This window comes from Pelecanus crispus, chromosome 1, assembly GCF_030463565.1.
Source record: "Pelecanus crispus isolate bPelCri1 chromosome 1, bPelCri1.pri, whole genome shotgun sequence".
Classification (NCBI taxonomy): domain Eukaryota; kingdom Metazoa; phylum Chordata; class Aves; order Pelecaniformes; family Pelecanidae; genus Pelecanus; species Pelecanus crispus.
The window spans coordinates 38,091,830-38,113,433 of NC_134643.1; the positions used below are offsets into that span (position 1 = coordinate 38,091,830).

The window sequence follows — 21,604 nt, forward strand, 5'->3', positions numbered from 1 at the left end:
GCCCTAATGCAGGTGGCTCAGCTGGTCACAATGATCATGTGTAAGCCTGGCCAGATGGCTGTGGTTAGCTTATGCCAAGGCCAGACCTGGCATTTGCCCAGAAAATCCTTTATGGTAATTCTGAGGTCTTTGTGGTACCCTCCACAGCCTCCTATTGACATGTGTGGCAGGAGGGGTTGCAGGCAGCTGTGGAGCAGCAGGGCCCACCTTCAGAAGAATCAATAGAGGCAGAGCGAGCAAACCACTGGAACTGAGCCGTGTACAGGGCTGTTTCCCAGGGCCTGTCTACTCTGGCACATGTGTCCCAAGGCCAAAATTTGCAATTCTGTATACGGATTGCCAGTATTGTTCCATCAAGTTACCAATGCTCAAGAAAGCAAAATACCATCCATAATGATAGCTGGAGATGCCACAGTGATTGATAGGACAGTACACGTGGAGCATTTACTGTTAGAAAGCAATCCAAAATGTTTCATTAGTCAAAGTCCAATATATTTAATACTGTCAATCATGAAGTATCATATCTACTAGCAAAAAAGTAGGCTACATCCGCAGGATGTGTTGTATAGAGACCTAAAAGTAGTTTGAGGTAACAGATGGCAACTCTCGGTCTGTTATATAAAATTATTTGTAAACGTCAGGGAAAAAAATAAAAATAGAATTAATTCAGTCAGAAATTCCTGCTGGTTTAAAGAACATATTGAGGTTATATCTGATGGATAATAAGAATGTTTGATAGGAAAATCATTGCAGTGGACCCAGTGTTTTGAAAATGAAGCCTAGATGGTAGAAGAAGAGGGCTTCCCCTCTCTTCATCTCCTTTAGAATTCATTGTTCAAGTAAAAAGTTGTGCAGGTTTTACCTGCAAAGTCAACACCAGTGTGGGTCACCACACTTACAGACTTCTGGGTTCAACCATGATGCACTGAAATCACAAAGTCCTCAGACCAAGCCAAGGCAGCAAGGACTGAGTTGATCTTACCATCTTTACTGACTCTGCTCTAGTCCCAACCATCACCTGAAATACCAAGACTTGGCTACTTTTGATTGCCCCTTTGTGCCTCAGCTTCTCCCTCTTTCCTTTCTGCTCCTTCCGATTTTTGTCTTTATGCTAATCAAGTCTTGTTTAAAAAGCTTGTCTTCTGCAACCTTGTGATCAGGTAAAAAGCAGTATCTTTGATCTGGCAATAGTTTTGGAAGAGCTTGAAGTGACTGAAAGATGACACCTACCTTTTCATTAGTAGTGGCTGGTATGGAAGAACCTAGCAAGACCAAATGACATTTTCTTATTTGTTTAGCATTTAGATTTTTTTTCTCCCTTTCTCACTTGTGTTTGTACCTCCCTTTTGGCTTCATGACGTGAATCTCTAGGCTATTTCAATTTGTTTTCCCATCCCTAAGAACACTGTTAACACTATAATCAACATTTTGGTTTGTCAAGACTGTCAAAACAGGAGTGAGGTTTTTTATTCTATATTTTTTATATCTAAAATAATGTGAAAAGGGATACAATTGAAGATTTAGGTTACCCTTCAAATGATTTAACTGGGTAGGATTTGCTACTGCATCCCCCACATTCTTTCTAAGGGGCTTGTACGTTTCTAGTATGGTTGTCTGTGATAGAATTAAGCAGGATGAGATTGCTGGGCTCATAACCCTGACATTTAATATGGTACAAGACAGCATCATATTAACCACTTTGAATTGATTTTAGCAGTATACATGGACCAAGGTAGTCAACACAGGGACTACATCTCGTTAAGCAAAGATTTAGAAAAGGGGCTGGTGTCACTGTAGTCCTCTTGAAGTGTACAGTGCTTCAGCATACAGAAAGCAAGCTATTCTGCTGAACAAAGTGATCTTCCCTTCATATAGAACTTTATTGTATATTGATGGACTGGTCATCTTAATTCAGAAAGAAAACGGGACTACTGGAGAGAATTCAAAGAATGAAGTGTTTGGGGAAAAGGTCTCAAGACACAAGCCATATACATATTCAGCAGATCAAAGAAAAGGATGGAAGGTAACACAGCACACGGCAAAGTAAGCTGATTGTGGGGAGCTTTTAATAATACATGGAGGCACAGAAGATGCAGTTGTATCTTATGCTGTTAATTTCTACAGTTTGAGTGCTAGGAGTAGTTACACATTTGAACAATTGATGGGGAAAAGTGTAGAATCGAAACATGCTATAGGTCTTACAACTGTCTCTTTAAACAATGCACACTGATCTGTGTTTGATGTTTGACATTTGAAAAAATTGTATGGCTATTGTATAGAGCAAGTGATGACAGTGGTACTGCTAGGCCAAAATGGTACCTGGGAATGGCTGTCTTCAGCATCAAATTCCATGTCTACTCAATAGCTAAGCTTTTGCAATGATTTCGAAGCAGGATTCAAAGCTGGGTCATCAAAACAGTCAGCCCTTTTTACTTGGTGCTGTGGGCCCTGGACCTCTCTCTCTTAGGAGTCAGTAATTCTGCAGTCCTTACTGTACTTAGATTCCTCAGTTCCACTGAGTCCAAAAGGACAATGGCCATGGTAGTGGTCCTTCTCCTCTTTCTGTAGTGCAAATGCATGTCTGTCAGTAGTGTTTCCTTGGCTTCATATCCTGCTGCCTTCACCATTCTTAGAGAGCATGCAAAGCTTATGTTCCTGGTTCTGGTTCACAATGCACATGTCCACCTCTAGCTTAGGGACATTCTTTTGACCTTTGGAATGAGTTGCTTCTTTCTGCGACCATAGCGAGTCATCTTTAGTGTCATCCTTTCTGCTGGATGTAACTCTTCTGATGGTCATCTTAACATACCTGACACATACGTTGGTCGTGGAATGTGCTCAGAGCTGTCAACCACCAAACGTGGGCAGCCTTCTGCGCTCCAACCGGCAGCAGCACCCAGCCATAGCTTTGTCTGCAGAAGCCCGGGGTCTGTTGGTCTCCTTTCATTTTAGCTGTGTCAACGTCTGCCCGTCCTGATCTGTACAGAGACAGGTATTTTCTTCCTTGAGCAGCTACTGAACTCATTTCCCTCTGTCTCTCACCAAAAGCCTGGCTTGGCCCATACTAATAGGGTGGTACTGACCGAAACCCACTACCCCTATGCTTGGCCTGTCGCTGCAAACTTACCCAAAAGGTTAGACAACCGCTGCTGTAGTAGCCTGGGAAGGATGAGCAGCAGCAGCTGTTGCTGAAAGGCACCCCTCCTGTGCATTTTTACACAACCCTGCAGCTCTTTTTGCCTGGCTTTATACCTTGGAGTGTGAACAGACTGAGGAGGTGCTAGCGCGGCGAGCGCGGCGACCAGGACGGGCAAACAGGGCGTGGCGCGTCAGGAGGGCGTGGCGCGTCAGTTTGCGCGTCAGTTCGCGCGGTCAGGGCGCGCAGGAAAGGCTGAGTGTCCCCCCCTCCAAGTTCCAAAGGGGAACCCAGGCAGTGGTCACCGTCCTCCCAGGAGAACACCTGGCAGCCATGGTCACCACCCGCCCGAAAGCCGCCGCCAAAAGGAATGTGGCGACCCAGACGGAGCTCCCGCACAGACACGCGGCCGTCCAGGTCACTGGCTGCAGGGAGTGCCTGGGCCTGTCGCTTGTGCCAGACGGCAGCGGGGACGGCAAATGTCTTCGGTGTGAGCAGGTGGATGATCTGCTCAGCCTGGTGGCAGAGCTGAAGGAGGAGGTGGAAAGGCTGAGGAGCATCAGGGAGTGCGAGCAGGAGATAGACTGGTGGAGCCGCACCCTGCCCTCCCTGGGGCCAGGGCAGCAGGCGGAGGCCCCACAAGGAGCAGAGGATCCCCTACCCTCTTGCCGGCAAGCAGAAGGAGGGGATCCAGGAGACGGGGGGGAATGGAAACAGGTCCCTGCCCGGGGAGGCAGGCGAATCCCCTCCCGGCCTCCCTCACCTCCCCAGCTGCCCCTACACAACAGATACGGGGCTCTGGAGGTTGAGGGCCAGGCAAGCGGGGAGGGAGGTGAAGGGGAAGGTCCAGCCAGGGGGTTGCCGAGGGTCAGTCAGTCACCCCCACGGATTACGACTGCCCCTGTTAAGAAAGAAAGGAGGGTGATTGTGGTGGGGGATTCCCTCCTGCGGGGAACTGAGGGCCCGATCTGCCGCCCGGACCCATCCCACAGGGAAGTCTGCTGCCTCCCTGGGGCCCGGGTTAGGGACATTACGAGGAAACTGCCTGACCTCGTGAGGCCCTCCGATTATTACCCACTGCTGGTTATACAGGTGGGCAGTGACGAGATTGCAGAGAGAAGTCCTAGGCCAATGAAGAGGGACTTCAGGGCACTGGGGCGATTGCTCGCAGGATCGGGAGCACAGGTTGTGTTTTCCTCTATCCCGTCAGTGGCAGCAAGGAACACTGAAAGGAATGGGAAAACTCACCTGATTAACAGGTGGCTCAGAGGCTGGTGCCATCGCTGGAATTTTGGGTTCTTCGATCACAGGGAGGTCTACATGGCACCGGGCCTGCTGGCGGCTGATGGAGATCGGCTGTCTCCAAGGGGGAAAAGGATTCTCGCCCAAGAGTTGGCGGGACTCATTGAGAGGGCTTTAAACTAGGTTTGAAGGGGGAAGGGGATATAAACAGGCCCGCTAGTAAGGAGCCCAGGGGCGGCATGGCAACATTGGGGGCAAAATCGACAGCCCAGCTTAAGTGCATGTACAGCAATGCACGTAGCATGGGCAACAAACAGGAGGAGCTGGAGGCCCTTGTGCAGCAGGATGGCTATGACATAGTCGCCATCACGGAAACGTGGTGGGACGACTCTCATGACTGGAGTGCTGCACTGGAGGGCTATAAGCTCTTCAGAAGGGATAGGCAGGGTAGGAAAGGCGGTGGGGTGGCTCTGTATGTTAGGGAGTGTTTCGACTGCATAGAGCTTGACAGTGGTGATGACAAGGTGGAATGCTTATGGGTAAGGATGAGGGGGAAGGCTGGAAAGGCGGATGTCCTGTTGGGAGTCTGCTATAGACCACCCAACCAGGAGGCAGAGGTAGATGAGGCATTCTATAAGCGGCTGGCAGAAGTGTCGCAATCGCTAGCCCTTGTTCTCATGGGGGACTTCAACTTGCCAGACATCTGCTGGAAATACCACACAGCAGAGAGGCAGCAGTCTTGGAAGTTCCTAGAGCATGTGGGGGATAACTTTCTAATGCAGCTGGTAAGCGAGCCTACCAGGGGAGGTGCCCCGCTTGACCTGCTGTTTACCAACAGAGAAGGGCTTGTGGGAAATGTCGAGGTCGGAGGCCGTCTCGGGCTTAGCGACCACGACATGATAAAGTTCTCAATTTTGGGTGATGCTAAGCGGAGGGGCACCAAAACTATTACCATGGACTTCCGGAGGGCAGACTTTGCCCTCTTCAGGACCCTGGTTGGGAAAGTCCCTTGGGAGGCGGTCCTGAAGGGCAAAGGGGTCCAGGAAGGCTGGGCCCTCTTCAAGAAGGAAGTCTTAAGGGCGCAGGAGCGGGCTGTCCCCGTGTGTCGTAAGACCAACCGGAGGGGAAATCGACCGGCCTGGCTGAATAGGGAGCTTTTGCGGGGACTCAGGGAAAAAAGGAGAGTCTACCGCCTTTGGCAGAAGGGGCGGGCAGCTCAGGAGGAGTACAGGGATCTTGTTAGGTCCTGCAGGGAGGAAATTAGAAAGGCAAAAGCCCAGCTAGAACTCAATCTGGCCAGTGCGGTAAAAGACAATAAAAAATGCTTTTATAAGTACATCAGCAATAAAAGGAGAGCCAAGGAGGATCTCCATTCTTTGCTGGATGTGGGGGGGAACATTGTCACCGAGGACAAGGAAAAGGCTGAAGTACTTAACGCCTTCTTTGCCTCTGTGTTCAACAGCCAGACCGGTCATCCCCAGGGTACTCAGGCCCTTGAGCAAGAGGATAGGGATAGGGACCAGAATGGAGCCCTCATAGTCCAGGAGGAAGCAGTTAATGACCTGCTATGCCACCTGGACGCTCACAAGTCTATGGGGCCGGATGGGATCCACCCGAGAGTACTGAGGGAGCTGGCAGAGGAGCTTGCCAAGCCACTTTCCATCATCTATCAACAGTCCTGGTTAACAGGGGAGGTCCCTGATGACTGGAGGCTTGCCAATGTGACGCCCATCTATAAGAAGGGCCGGAAGGAGGACCCGGGGAACTACAGGCCTGTCAGCCTGACCTCGGTGCCGGGGAAGATTATGGAGAGGTTCATCTTGAGCGAACTCCACAGGCAAGTACAGGTCAACCAGGGGATCAGGCCCAGCCAGCATGGGTTCACAAAAGGCAGGTCCTGCTTGACCAACCTGATCTCCTTCTATGACCTGGTGACCCGCCTGGTAGATGATGGAAAGGCTGTGGATGTCATCTACCTGGACTTTAGCAAAGCTTTTGACACCGTCTCGCATAATATCCTCCTCGGGAAGCTGGCAGCTCACGGCTTAGACAGGCATACTCTTCGCTGGGTAAAGAACTGGTTGGGTGGCCGAGCCCAGAGAGTAGTGATAAATGGTGTTAAGTCCAGTTGGCGGCCGGTCACGAGCGGTGTTCCCCAGGGCTCTGTTTTAGGGCCAGTCTTGTTCAATATCTTTATCAGTGATCTGGATGAGGGGATCGAGTGCACCCTCAGTAAGTTTGCAGACGACACCAAATTGGGTGGGAGTGTCGATCTGCTCGAGGGTAGGATGGCCCTGCAGAGGGACCTGGACAGGCTGGATCGATGGGCCGTGGCCAACTGTATGAGGTTCAACAAGGCCAAGTGCCGGGTCCTGCACTTCGGTCACAACAACCCCATGCAACGCTACAGGCTTGGGGAGGAGTGGCTGGAAAGCTGCCTGGCCGAAAAGGATCTGGGGGTGTTAGTAGATAGCCGGCTGAACTTGAGCCAGCAGTGTGCCCAGGTGGCCAAGAAGGCCAACAGCATCCTGGCTTGTATCAGGAATGCTGTGGCCAGCAGGAGCAGGGAGGTGATTGTCCCCCTGTACTCGGCGCTGGTGAGGCCGCACCTGGAATACTGTGTCCAGTTTTGGGCCCCTCACTACAAGAAAGACATTGAGGTGCTGGAGCGTGTTCAGAGGCGGGCAACGAAGCTGGTGAAGGGTCTGGAGAACAAGTCTTATGAGGAGCGGCTGAGGGAACTGGGGTTGTTTAGCCTGGAAAAGAGGAGGCTGAGGGGAGACCTTATCGCTCTCTACAACTACCTGAAAGGAGGTTGTAGTGAGGTGGGTGTTGGTCTCTTCTCCCAAGTAGCTAGCGATAGGACAAGAGGAAATGGGCTTAAGCTGCGCCAGGGGAGGTTTAGACTGGAGATTAGGAAGAATTTCTTTACGGAAAGGGTGGTCAGGCATTGGAACAGGCTGCCCAGAGAGGTGGTGGAGTCACCATCCCTGGAGGCGTTTAAAAAACGGGTAGATGTGGCACTTCGGGATATGGTTTAGTCTGGTCTACCCTTGATTAGTCTAGAGTGGGCTTGGTAGTGTAGGTTAATGGTTGGACTGGATGATCTTAAAGGTCTTTTCCAACCTAGATGATTCTATGATTCTATGATTCTATGATTCTATGTTGCCACCTTAAAGGAAAAGGGCTACTCAGAAAAACTCTGCAAGCCACAGTCTTTGCACCACTAATTGGACTGTAGGTGGAGTGGGTTTTTTGGTTGGGTTTTTTTGTCCATTTTTTTTTTTAAGCAGTCGGTGGCAAATACCTAGTGTAAATACTTGTTGGTGTTAAAATTTGAAAACACTTATTTCTTACAAGTGGAGAGTTTGTATGCTATAAGAAAAACTTGCTTGCCTGACAGTGGGACTTCTTTGACAAGTGGGTTACAATCATTTTAATGTTATGGTGTGGCTGTCACAGACCACTAAGACAGCTTCCTTCACTTTCACTGAAGCTTAGCTTCCTTTGCTGTCATCATTGGCTTTGGGTGCTTATTCAAGTACTGCTACTGCAAAGGTTTTGTTTAATTTTTAAAGTTTGTTTTGAAAACAACAACAAAACCAGGATCTCTGGACCAGGAAAGTTAGTCTTCTCAAACACTTTTTTTCTTTTTTTTGTTCTCATCTTAATTCCAGCAGGTTTTGTTTTCCAAATTACTGAAAGTGTTAGAAACATTCTTAGTTCAATAATGTATATTCCATGTAAGTCTTTTTTGGTTACAGAAGGCAACTGGGGAATTGCTGGATCCACTGCTGGTATGGTCAGTATCCCTTTGAAGTATTGCAGATCATATGCTCTATTTACAGAAGCATCTGAGCTGCTGCTACAGCAAGAAACTATCACTTAACATGGGCCATCAGATCAGTCTACATTATGGTCTGCTTCTCACAAAAAAAAAAAAAATCAGAAAGGCTGTGATAAAGGCTAATTTCCTTAGATTCCTCATTCTTTTTTACATGGATGATACATTTATTTTTAAGCATCTGTGTTTGTGCCAACAGATTTTTCTCTTAAGCTAGTGCTGAGAAATTGCTCTTCCTCTCCAAGGACACTCCTCTGTGGTCTACTGCAGCATAACCAGCTAAACTTAATCTTTACCTTGTTCAACACTTGAAAGGAGCCATTTACAGAATTTTTCAGGAAACACAGACTGAGATTTTCAGCTGCCCCAAGTGAACCTGAGGAACCACTGAGAGAACTAGGACTCAAACCCAGTGGTACACAGATGAGTCTGGTGGTTTGGAAGAAGTAGCCTGAAGCTATGCCAAAAATGACTAACCTTTTCTATTGAACCTGTAAGTACTCGTTTGAGGAGTCTGTAGCCACTTGCCACGGTATTGTCACCTAAACCACAGACTGGTACAATGGCTGTATTGTTAGGCGGTACTCTAAAACAATCCTGATATTGAACCTGTCCCAGAACATGGTTTCCCATTTGTAGTTCAGGTGCGTTGCTGTGTAATACAAGTTGTTTAGCTGCCTTTGTATTTCTAGGGTAAGTGCCTGTAAAGCTGCTCTTCTCTTAAAACCTACAGGAAAAAAGATAAAGGAGCAAACAAACTCTCTGTCTCACTGTCATACCTGAGGTTATCAGAAATGCCTGTGCTCGGTAACTATAAAAACAAACAAAAGAAGGAACTGCTTGAAAGCAACACGTGTTGTCATATTTTCTCCCCCTTTCACCTTCCTTTTTTTTTATCCTATATAACCTCAATTTGATAGTCTGCAGGATGGCTTGTAAATCATTGCATTTCTGTTGACATTTGCAAACAATGGACTTGATAGTGAACGAATACTGCTTCATGTAAGAACATGCTACTTGATATCAAAAAGTATATAAATAAGCAAGTCTTTAATAGTTGCACAAATGTAAGATGAAAGTATGATCATTTTCTCCAGCAATAATTCCACTTCTTCATTGAGTTTCCATTTTTGCTGCTTTTTCTTTTTGTATTTACAAAGTAACTTCCATTCTCCTTCAGGTGATTATGCAATTTGAAAAAAGGACAGATCTTTACATACATGTGGAAAATAATTTTCTTAAGATGAATGCATCCATTCAGGCACTTTTTCACAACTTTGCCTGATGGATCTTATTTTCCATTTTTTTCGTTATTTTGACCATTCCCATGTGACCGTTTTCATTAGCTTTTTCCAAAAATGCACCATACTAGAGAGAATCCTAGGTCTGTGACTGAAATCAGACCAGTTTCAAACATAAACTAATGACCTCATTTGTCTTGCATAAAATACATGTTTTTTATTTTTGTTGGAACAGTATTACCTTACTATGTAATGAACGTAAAATACATCTCCTGATTCAATGTTCCTATAACTTAACCCCTTCCTCCTTTTCTGAATTTGGTTACTTTTTCCTATCAGGACTACTTCACATGTCTCATGGTGCTTTTATTTAAGGTGATGACTTTATTTATCAACATGATATTGATTTTATAGCGACTAGACTTTTGCTATTTTCCATTTCAAATAATGCTGGTAAGTATCTTATTTTCCCTACATCAGCCCAAAATTGTTAATGAATACATAGAGAAGTGTGTTGCAGGAATGGATTCTAGTAGAACACATTTCTAAATCTTCTTCCAGTTAATACTAACACCAGTGCATTTCTTCTCTCCATTAGTTTATTTCCCCATCAAAGAAACCAAGTTTAGTTAGTTGCACTTGAGTTCTGATGATCAAGTTGACTACTACAACCAATTATTGTCCTACTGGTGCTTGAAATTCTGGCAGAGCTTAGTATTTCATGAGAAATACTGAGCTACAAGCCCTTATACACACATTTTGAAATGGTTTATGTATTTGCCATGTCCCAAAGCTCTCTCACCTCACCTAATCTGATTATCTAGAAATAATGGTGGATAATTCTAGTCAAATATTGCTATTTCCTTTACTTCTCTATAAGCACAGATCTCTTCTAAGAGAAATTCTAGCTACAGCTTGTTACAATGACATAAGTTTCGATGGATTCTTGAAGACAACAGCAAGATGGGAGTGAAGGAGGACAAGATTATATGGATGACTTTTTGTAGGTATTTACCAAAAGAGAACACTTGGAAATCCAAGTCAAGCAAATAGTGGAAGTGACCTTTTGAATAACTGATGCACAATTCAAATTGACAAGACTGGCTAGTGAAGGAAAAATAAAGTTGCGGAAGAAGTTTCCTTTACTGAAGGAGAGAAAAGAGAGAAAGAAGGCAGAAAGCAGAGTAGCAGATGAGTAGAGGAGAGAAGGCAGGATCAGCAGAAAAGAGGACAAAATTGTGATGACAGTGTCTGGTGCCCAAGAAACAGTAAACATGATAAATGGACTGTGAAAGAGAACAGATGACAGAATGGTCTGCAGACAGAAGAAAGAAAAGATGGAAGCTAAGGAAGATGCAATTAGCATCAGAAGGAGGACGTGTATGTAACTGGTACTCCCTTCTGAAGAAAAATGGGTAGGCTGTCATGAGAATGGACCCAGAATTATGTTTGCTAAGATAAAAATTACAGATTTGGATCTGAAAACTATGATGAGCCAGTGAGCAGAAGTGTACAGATTTCCTAGAAACTTCAGTGGAATTTTCCCATTTCCTGAAGAAAGAAGGGCAAAGGTGTAATGATCAACAGATGACTCAAATCAAGAGTTGGTGCCAAGATTGATGTATTACTGAGAAAAGTACAGAAAGAGAATATTTCTTAATGGCTATGCTAGTATTATGGATCCTTTCTGAGATTCAATTTAGACCCATGCAGGGGGCAATTAAGTTGAGATACAGCTGTATTTACATACAATCCATGCCTACATGAACAGAAAGAGGGAGGAACAGCATAGGATATGGAGGCTCATCACAGAGCTTGGCATGGAGAAAGAGAGACATAGTGCTGTTAGAGCAATAGTCATTCTAGACAGACTTCTGGGATCAGGGGGAAAAAAAAAAAAGGCTAGTTTTAAGAAAGCATTTTGCAAAGTCATGAGAAGGCTTGTGCAAGACAGTTGTAAAACCAGCCAGGAATAAAATCTGGGTTTCCAAGCCCCTTCCTATCATATGCTCTTAAATGTTTATCAAGATGGTCTCTAACTGTTTCTCTTGATCCTGTCCTATGACAAGTTCTTTTTGTTAACCGTCATTTTGTAGTGTCATGCCACTGTTGCGCACTTAACATTGCAGCCGATTAGTTTTTAAGCACTTTAGCCTTCCCCATGTCTCTTGAAACAGGAAGATAAAACAAATCCATAGTCACATGCTCTTCTGTTGTTCTTTCTTTCTCAAAAGCTTGTTCTGCTTTATAAGGTAATTCCACTTGCTTTCTTAGCCAATTACTTTGTTATGGCTGAACGCTTTTAACCTGACTTTCTAAGAAAACAAGGTTGATGTGATTGTGCATCTGCTAATCTTTCCTTACGAACCTTGAATCCATTGGCCTATTTCATCCAGATTTGGCCAACAGGAAGAAAAATCAGAAGCACTGTTTCTGAAAAAATTATGCCTTTATCTAGACAGCTGGGTAAAGAAGAGAACCTGCTAGTGGAAAGGCTGTAAGAGCTCACTCTTATCAGTTACCTTAAAATCCACATGAGAAGTCATCCTATAGGCACAAATCCAGAGGAAACCAGGCTTGACTGGTTCAGGTCCTCAGATCCTTCAAAATTCCCAGCCCCTGTCATGCGGCAACACCAGGTGGTGGCATTCATAGGACTTTAGCCTAAGAGAATCGGTGTTCTCAAGACATGGTTGAGAAACCTCAGCTGACAGCCAGATGCCTGACTGAACTATTAATGTAATGTGAGTGTAGACATGGTGCAGTGGTGGGACATTTAATGAAAATGGCTAGCATAAATTAAATCTCTGTGACTGGGCTTTTGTCTGTCTGTTACCTTCTTCAGTTGTTCTACGGTTTCTGTCCCTGTTGTCCCCCCAAATTCTGGTGGTTTCCATCTCCTGGTTTCTGAAATGTTGCTACTATAACAATACTCTTTTTATGTTCTTCGATTTCCTGGCAAATCCTGGTTTCACTGTTCTGTAGTTTCCAGATCTAGTTAGCCTGATGGGGGAGAAAACATGATGAAGACACAAAAAGCAATGTAAGAAAAACATATGAAACTCAAGACCTTTGCTAAACTAATGGGATGCATGCACGAATCATTCTTGGTCCCAGTTTTAAAGGACTACTGCTCATCCCCACCTAAGAAAGTATCTACAGAAAGCATGCTAAAAACTAGCATAGAGTTTCCCAGCAATAGTGAATGATCAACATATATACAAACAGTCTCTGTTCAAAAATAAAAATTCTGCCATTAGTAGAAAAGAGAACAAAGTGAGAACAAGAATATTTCATGGTATTTCTTTCATGAAGTGCAATTTTTAAGAACATAGGGTATTATGTTGAAGTTATGACTTTGGGAATTTTATTCTTCTGAGTAATTTCTTGAAAACCCGTGTGTCTACCTTTGTGTGTCAATGCAGATGACGGAAGGTGGTCTAATGCTAGTCACAAGAAATGACTGCGAATGCAATGATGGTAGGAATAATGACATTACAGTTGAAGCATGTTTCCATTAAAGACTGAAATTTAAGTTAAATGGCTCTGACTGTATTTCCCACTGATAATAACAAGCAATTAGTTCCTTTCCACAGGAAGGAGACTGAAAGTAGGAAATACAATATTCAGCATTTTTCTGTTACACGAATGCATTCCATGTAAACAATCTATTTCCTTCTTCCCATCTAAAAGACCGCTTTTATGCATAACTCACACATATATTCTGCAACACTTTTATACCTGTAGGTAATAGCTATAATCCAGCAGATAGTTCTTTGCATATGAGGTGGAGTCAGCGCCTTCATCCTAAAGATAAACAAGATTGATCATACATCTTTGATCTCACAAATCCTCACTTTGTTTGCTAATCGCCAGCCAGTTGTGTACTGCTTTCCATCTGTTGCAACATCATGTGTTTGCACACTAGCAACTGATGACTTGCAAACAGTCTCTCCAGCAAAACTCCCCTCCCCTCATTTATCTGTTGATGGCATCACTCAATGTTGAACAAAATTGCCAGTGACTTTGTGATGCATTCCGTGGAAGCAAAATTGAGGTTCACAAATGACTTTCCTTGTTGCAGTCCTGCAGCTTCAAGAGTCTACTTGGAGACTTTCTCTTATCTCTGCATCTATAAGCAATATGCTGTACACCTGACTAATAATTAATAGCTTTTTTTTATGAGGACCAAATCAGGCTGTGTACGTTATTGGAACTGATCCTTTCTCCAGGAAATCTCAAGTAATATTAAATCTTCTGCAACGGTAATCAAACAAAAAAAACCCTCTATCTTAATTCAGTTCCATAAGCTTCATTCTAGCAATTTTCCTAGCATTGAAGTGAATATGAGCACAGCGTTCATGTCAGCTGCCGGAGTTAGCTCTAGGGCTTCGTGCACAGAGCGGTGCATCTCCAACCTGCCATAACAGGCAGATTTCTTCTGAGTTTGTGTGGTTCCTCTCCTGCCAGTGCTTGGTCCCCCACAGCGGTGGCTGGTCTCCTGTGGTGGCATTTGCCTGCGCCTCTGCCCGTGCCGCCGCGGTGTTGGGTGGGCTCGTGCCACGGCTCGTGCTCCCGCAGCTCTGGGTGTCACCGAGCGCACACTCAGCTTTTGCAGGCACAGACCTCACTCCAAACGCTTCCTCTTGCCTACAGTTCTGTCTGTGTCCGTGACTGCAATACTTTTAGCTCATGATTTTAACTCTCACATGTATTTATGAGTTTCTGTGGACGTAATACTTTGCCGTAAGATGTGTAGCATTTTGACTAGAGGATTGCAGAGAGGCGCTCGTGAAGCCTGTTCTATTTATGCTGTCCACTCCTTGGGCAGAACTGGGCTTTTCCTGGTCACACCACATAATTTGAGTCCAACAAACCCCCAAGCAGTGTTCTTTCTTAAGCTATGGGTATATTTAAAAGACTTGCAATACCACTTTTTGTTGTGTTTTGTATGCAGCTATCTGAAAATGGCTTTAATCGCAGCCTTGGGCAGTCGACGATTTCCTTCTAGTGTTTTTCAAGAGAAGTCTGCTTCTGGGCTTTGTTGTTGGGAGCAGGCATACCATAAGCAGGAGTGGGAGGGTTGTGGGTTGATCCAGAGCTAGGAAGGTCGAGCAGCATCAGAGGAAGGGGCTGTCTCTTTCCTTGTTTTAATGGTAAACACATTGGCACTTCAGCATATTTGTCTGCAGATTGCTCTTGCAGTAATTAAAGACACCTTTTCATGCAAATGGTTGTTAGAAGTTCAAAGAAAAGGAGGAGGATGTGTAAAAGATCACCTCATCGGGCTTGTCAGTTATTAGAATTTTTTTCAACGTTTTGGTCATCTCAGATGGTCTCTGGCTCTTGCTAAAGCAGGAATATTTTTGTGAACATAGTAACTGAAGCTTTTTTTTTTATTTAAAAAAAAAAAAAAAGCAGCCAAATGTGATTCTGTATATTCTAGTCCTGAACTGCTGGTGCTTCAGCAGTAAACAAGTCGCATCATAGTTTAGACCCTGAGATGCCAATTAAACCATCCTTAGGAAAATTAAACAAGAGAACTCTGAGATCAACAATATTCCAGGATGTTAGGTGGAATATAGCCCCTAAAAGAGAATGTCTTTTAGGTTGTTGTTTCTGTGATGATAAACGAAAAATAGTTGTACTTTTAAACCAACTTGTAAGACTTGTTTACATCTATGTGTGCCATAGTGTCAAGTGTTAGAATGAAGTCAGTGGTAAATTAAGGGATCAAAAAAAATAGGTGATCCATTTGCTAAAAGCAGTCATTCCTTTAGAGGTGTTCATGACGTCTATGCTGTCGAAGATGCTTATTTGTAATTTTCCAGAATTAGATCTGAACCCATCCAGAATGGGCTTTAAGTGGGAAGAAATATCTAGTGTTATTCTGGGAGGAACAAAGATTTGTTGGTCTGCAGGTCAGTACTCAGAAGAAGCAGCTTTATTTTATTTATTTAGGAGACTCTTGTCATGGGTAAAAACAGCGTATAGAAATATTTTAGTGTTCTACTCACATTATTAATTTTTTTCCCATAAATTTGAATTTAAACAAAGTAATACTGCACATAATTTATCAGATTCTCCTACTGTCTCTATAGTACACCATAGGGAGCACCACAACGGTGCTATTATGGCAAGTAGGTGCACAGGCTGACACAGAGCTTTCTGTATTCTTCAGGTCCAAAATATGGGCTTCAGCTTTGTTTCATTTGCATGGGGTTTTGGGGCTGTTTTTATAGTCACTGTTGGCCCCCGCAAACCTTTTAGTGAGATAGATAGCTGTTTAGGCATTTCTTCTTCAATCTCTTGACAACGTGTACAAAATTTTGTGGGGGCTTTTCTACATATTTCATAATTTATTCTATTTTCTTATGTTGTCTTTTCACTTTTTAAAATAACTGTTATTATTTCAGATTTTGGAGGGCTGCAATATTGTTTTCTGCTTTTTCCCCCTGTTGTATGGAGATTAAGTGGACTACCTTAGTTTAAGGCCAGATAGCATTTCAGCAGGATAGAGAAATGACTGTAAGCATTCATCCCCCGTGGATGAAATCCTAGCCTGCAGCATTTCTGTCTCCCACCTTGAAAAGTGGCAAGACAATTACTGAGATCCTTGTAGATGGGCTTTAAAGCTGGGCATAATCCAGCAGTGAATGAAATGCAGACCCATCCAAATCAGTGACATTTAACCCAACCACACGTCAGTCCAGGTGGCAAGATAAATTGGTACTCAACTGTTTCCAGCCCATTTTCCTGGTTCGCACTCTAAAATACAAGCAACAGTTTTGGGACCTCCTATGCGCTTTTTGTACATGTACGCACGCTTGTGCAAACACATTTTATTCTGTATTCAAATTTTCTGGTGTAGGTAAACTGTTAAAGCATCTGAATTTCATTTCACACCCCTCTTAAAAACAGTTGTTCTTTCTGGAGAGAGAGCACTCACCTTTCCCTTTGCCTTTCATCCTTTCTCCTCTTATTTGTGTGACAAAATTGCATCACTCAGTTGTGACATTTCAGTAGTGGATGCCACACTCATTTTAACCAAAAGAATATTTTTCTGAAACAAAACCTTGATATATTTACTTGTCAACAGATATGCTCTATAACTTCCATAAAGAGGATTGAATGATAAAAATAGTAAAATATGTGAAGCGTTTAGGTGTTTCTGAAACCTACCCTTAAAAAGAGCAAGAGCCAGCAATCCCTTGTGCCAATCTCTTTTAACTCTTCCAGAGCTATTTCTCATTTACTGTGACGCTTAACAATTCTATTTCACAGTGTGCTTTAGATTCCCAACAACAGGAAAAAAAAAAAGATTACTTACAAAAAACCAACCTTCAAATCCAAGACCAGGCATCTGTTTGTGTGCAGTTCTAAATGAAGCCTTACCGTTTCTTAACTAATGAGGACCTTTTCCATGTGGAATAAATTCTTAGTACTTAGCAGCATTAGTAATGCTTCAGGAAAAAAAAAAAAAAAGTATTTAAAATGGTTCAGTTGCCAACTGCCTTTGACTGTCTCAGTAAGACATTGAAACAGACCTTCTGCTCTAAATTAATAAGGCCAATCACAGCCACACAAAGCCCAGAATGACCGATCATTCTTCTGGTGTCCTCGCTATCTTTACTGAGGTCAGATAAATCACTTTCAAGCTGTTAAATCAATGATCATAAATTAGGGCTCTGTTTTTACAGCGCCTTGTGGGAAATTCTCATGGTTAAATTAATCTAACAGCTGCAGTGAAGAGCACCTCCCACAAGATCATGTCAAAAGTTCTCCCCCCCCCCCCCCTTTTTTTTTTAAAGGGGAAAAAGGACTGAATTACTTGTTTTTACCTAGCGCACAAAATGGAATCCCTCTGTCTATCCTTGCTAATTCGTGTTTCAATTGTACCCAGCTGTTTAAATTGCACTGCGCAGAGATTGCCTTGATCCCCAGGTGCTGGTACTCCATCTGTGCTGCTCCGAGAGACTATTTACAGCAGAGGTTAGGCCAGCGATTGCTGGGATGGAAAACTCATTTCTCAGCCTGGCTTTTATTTACACTCTTATTAAAGATCCTTTCACTCATGTTGGAATGGCAGCTAGTGGCTGCAGTGAGCGTTTGGCATCGAGCCAAGCAGCAAAATTACCATGTCGATGAAAGATAGCCTGCTTCCATCTTAACCTTTCACAGTTCTCCCCTTTCCATCTATATTTGCATGAAGAAGGATGATTATTGAAAGAGATAGGGGGACAAAGGGATGAGAGAATCCTTGTCAGCTGAGCTTTTCAAGGGATAAACCAATGGTTTGTGACCAATTTGGAAAAATCTTTACTGCCTTATTAATTTCCTACTCCTTTCCCTTAATTGCTATTAGAGTTTATTTTCACATGAAGCAACAGAGCTGCTCGTGCTCGGCTCGCATCTTTCCCCCACTGCTTCCCTGTGCCTTGTGAACGCGACCCTGGGATATAGCTGCAATGATGAGGTTTCTACTTCATCCCCAATGCAGGTCACACAGAGCCACAGAAACACCCTCAAAGCATTTTTTTTTTTCCCTACAAATATGCCTCTTAGAAATGAATCACCTTCCTGGGAGCAAGTGGCTCATTGCACATCGCATGTTATATTACTAGGGGAGGGCAAGGGAGAGTATGAACAGTTGCTGGGGGAGGCTGGCTTGCAATCATCACGTTATGGACCTAGATGCATTTGAAAAATAAAAATAGTAACTATTTCTCCAGAAACCTCAGCACATTTGTTTTTAGGAGCAACACAGGACTGGTGAAAAGCAACAAAATCCACCTCAGCTGTTGCGAGACAATAACCGACATTGTTGAGTGCCAACTACAGCCCAGCACAACAGGGAGGAGACCCCAAAACGTCAAGCCTCACTACCGAGCTCCATTTGTGAGGCAGACCATGACCTTACGTGCAGCAGCAGTGCAGGTTCTTGACTGCTAGCAAAGCCATGCTTTTCTTTCTCTTTGCCTGCTTCCAGGGCAGAAGGAGAGATGAGTCCATTTTCCTGTGTGGAGGAGCAGTGACTCTACTGAGAGGTTTGCAAGAGCTGGTGGTCTTGCTCCTGAGCTGTGTTTTGGGTAGTGTGCAAATACCAGCTTTCACCAAAAAAAAAAAAAAAAGAAAACGAGGTTATACCCTGAAGGATTTAACTTTCTACTTAGACAGCCACTGCTGAACCTTGCAGGTCCCCAAGAATCGTTGTCTCCACTAGTCAGCGGGAGGCTCAAGTGCCGGCTGCGGGCCAGGGGCCGGCGGCTGCACGGGACCAAGCCTTCTGCTGGCCACAGGCTGGTGCATTCCCAGGACTTGCAGATACAGGAGGCTTTTCAATACAGAGGTAGCTGTTGACTCCTCCAAAGACTGAACAAACCTGAGTTATTCCCAGTTCAATTTTTAAAACTCGGTTTCATTCCCATTGAGGACAAGGCACCTGGAGAAAGGGGTGCCTTGCTATTCCTTCCGCTGCTAATCCTCCTAAAAGGTGGAGGGTTTGTTAACAAAAGCGCAAACATGTACTTAGCTGTATTCTGGGAACTGGCAGCTAAAAGAGGCGTATTTACTGACCCCCGCTTGCTTTCGGTTCCTGGAACAGGCACAAACAGATCACGTTTTCTGACATCTTAGTTTCTGCTCAAAGGGCCTTGCCCTTTTTTTTCCCTATATACATACTTACATAAATATATAAAGTTATAAATTCAATATTCTACAAGCATTTATTTTTCAGAACTCAGTCTGTGCCATACAGCTAACTTCAGGACTTCATGTTAGTTGGGTGGTGTCTTCCCCATTTCCTAACTGACTGAGTACCTGAGTCCCACGCTACCTGCTTTCCTAGTGAAGCCAGCACCAGGGAAATCTTTCAGGAGCAGTAGCAGAGAAGCACTACTGGGAAGTTTTACATAACCATAAATCTTTTTTTTTTTTTTTTCTCTCTCTCTCCTTCCTTCTTTTTTTTTTTTTTTGGCACTAAACAGACCTTCCCTAAAACACCATTCTTAGAAAAATGTAACCACAGCAAGATTTACTGTCTGAGCATTGTGTTTAATATTCTTCCCATTCATAAAATACTTGTATGTCTGGACATGAGACTTAGTTTGAAGGGTGTGTTTTGATTCTTGTCTGGCTTATTTAAACTGCTTCTATGCTAGTGCTCAAGCAGAGAAGGGGTAAGAATGATGTTCCAGCTCTTCTAACATATTCTAAATTCCCAGATGTAAAATTCAATTGCATGAGTGCTGGTGAAAAACAAGCACTAAGAGAAGGTGCAAATACCAGCAAAGTAGATTTATTTTCTTTTAATCGGGAGCAAAGCGAACTCAATCCTCAGAAAATGCAGTATAAGAACTTTGTATTAGGAACTTGTTCGTGGAGTACCTTGATCTCAGCTAGATGAGATGCAGTTGACATTTGGCTGACAAAGCTCTAGGGAAAGCTGGAGGATGGTGAGAAATAAGGCATTTGGTACAATTAGCTGCAGTACCAGCCCAGGAATGAAAGTAAACAGGCACAACGTGGGGACGAGAGGCTCTTTCAGAATCCAGGTCTAAACTGCTTGGGAATGTAGCAATTCCCCGCTCTTTGTACATTCTTTGGCAATTCCCTATTTGAGTAATTGGTTTGTCTGCTTCTAGATCCTGGAGAACTGCAACTGGATTTGGCTGCTTCTTGTCTCCTCTTCCCTATCCCAGTACGTGCTGTGATACTGCGCTGTACCGTCAAACAGCTGCCTCAGCCCACATCCGCTGAGGCGCTCCAGCTGCAAAGGGCTGCAGGATTAAAAATTAAACTAATACACATTTAAGAGATCTGAATGGGCAGACTCAGTCTAAATTTTTGAAGAGCCTAAAATGACTGCAATTGTATCGGTGCCTTTTACATCCCTGAGCTTTACTGAATATTATACTGTGCAGAGAAAGGGTCTCTGTTTAGGAACAATTTGTGCTACTTGATGAGGTGACTGTCTAGTCATTTGTCTTCAACAGTTACTCTCATGGGAAAACAGCATCTTTTCTTCTAATTTTACTCATGGATATCTCGCAGAATTTCCATATTCTTAAGTCTCATCTTCCTAAAGCAAAAATAGCAAAATTTGAGGTTTGTTTGCTTAGCACCAGCCCCCCCCCCCCCCAAGTTGTAGCAATAATTACAGAAATAAGCAACAATTGTCACATCAGAAGCTAAATGCTGCATCTGAGTTTGTGTGATAGCCTTCAGATCTTCCAGCCAGCTCATTTGCTGAGGAGAAGTAGTTTCCCGGGAGAATAACTGGGCCAAAGTAGAACCCTCTGAAATCAACTTAAAGCCATTGAAGTTTCCCCTTTCAAATAGGAAAATTCACATATTACATGCATGTAAGTTTTCATTTTGAGGTAATGAGCAACATTAGGTTAATGAAGAAATCATTTCCCTTTCTACAGGGCTTCCCTTCGGCTACCAGCGATTCCTGCATTGCTGGTGATGCCGTCTGCATCAGCACCCATAGGAAGCGAGCGCTGGGGGCAGGTGGATGGCCAAGGACTCAGTGGCACATCTGAAACAGCAGTTAGCTGCTCCAAAATGTTTTAAATCCGAGTGGAGCATGGTAACAAGAAGGAAGGAAAAATACCACCCATAGCATAAATGAACCAGAAAGATGCTCTGTTGGGGTACAGCCTGTTGGGAAAAGCCTTGATTTACCACAGACAAGGAAAAAAAACCCTACTCAACAGACTGGTAAATGCAGGGATGCCTGTGAAGCTCAGGGCCGATGTGAAACCATTACAGTTGGTTGTAGTGCTGTCTTTACAAAAGAACGCCATAAGGGATTGCCTTCTATTCCTTAAGGGAATAAATGCTCAGCAGTAAAGATCAGGGACATTTTGACTCTTTTGAGCCTGAGAAATTATGCACTATACACCCAAGGTAAAGGTTGTAATTCTAAGTTTAGGTGGCTTAAAATTCATGAATGTTCAGAGATCTCCCCTTCTATGCATCTAAATAATCAGCCTTAAATTAGCTGCAGTAAAGATGATTATTTTTTCTACTGCAGCTTCCTCCCTCTCCCCTTCAAATTTTGTGGCAGAGTGCTGTAGACTATTTCTGCAGCTTCAAGTTTATGATTAATTGTTCTTAAATTATTACAAAATCTCT

The 21,604-nt window shown here is 43.7% G+C and overlaps 1 protein-coding gene across 1 annotated transcript in view; it reads left to right on the forward strand.

The window, feature by feature from the left end:
* MON2 (MON2 regulator of endosome-to-Golgi trafficking) overlaps nt 1-21,040 on the forward strand; it is a 117,455-nt gene extending 96,415 nt beyond the window's left edge. The window contains exon 37 of the mRNA XM_075704619.1: nt 20,893-21,040. Within this exon, the coding sequence (XP_075560734.1) occupies nt 20,893-21,040 (148 nt within the window). The remainder of the gene's footprint in view (nt 1-20,892) is intronic.
* Nucleotides 21,041-21,604: the final 564 nt, after the last annotated feature.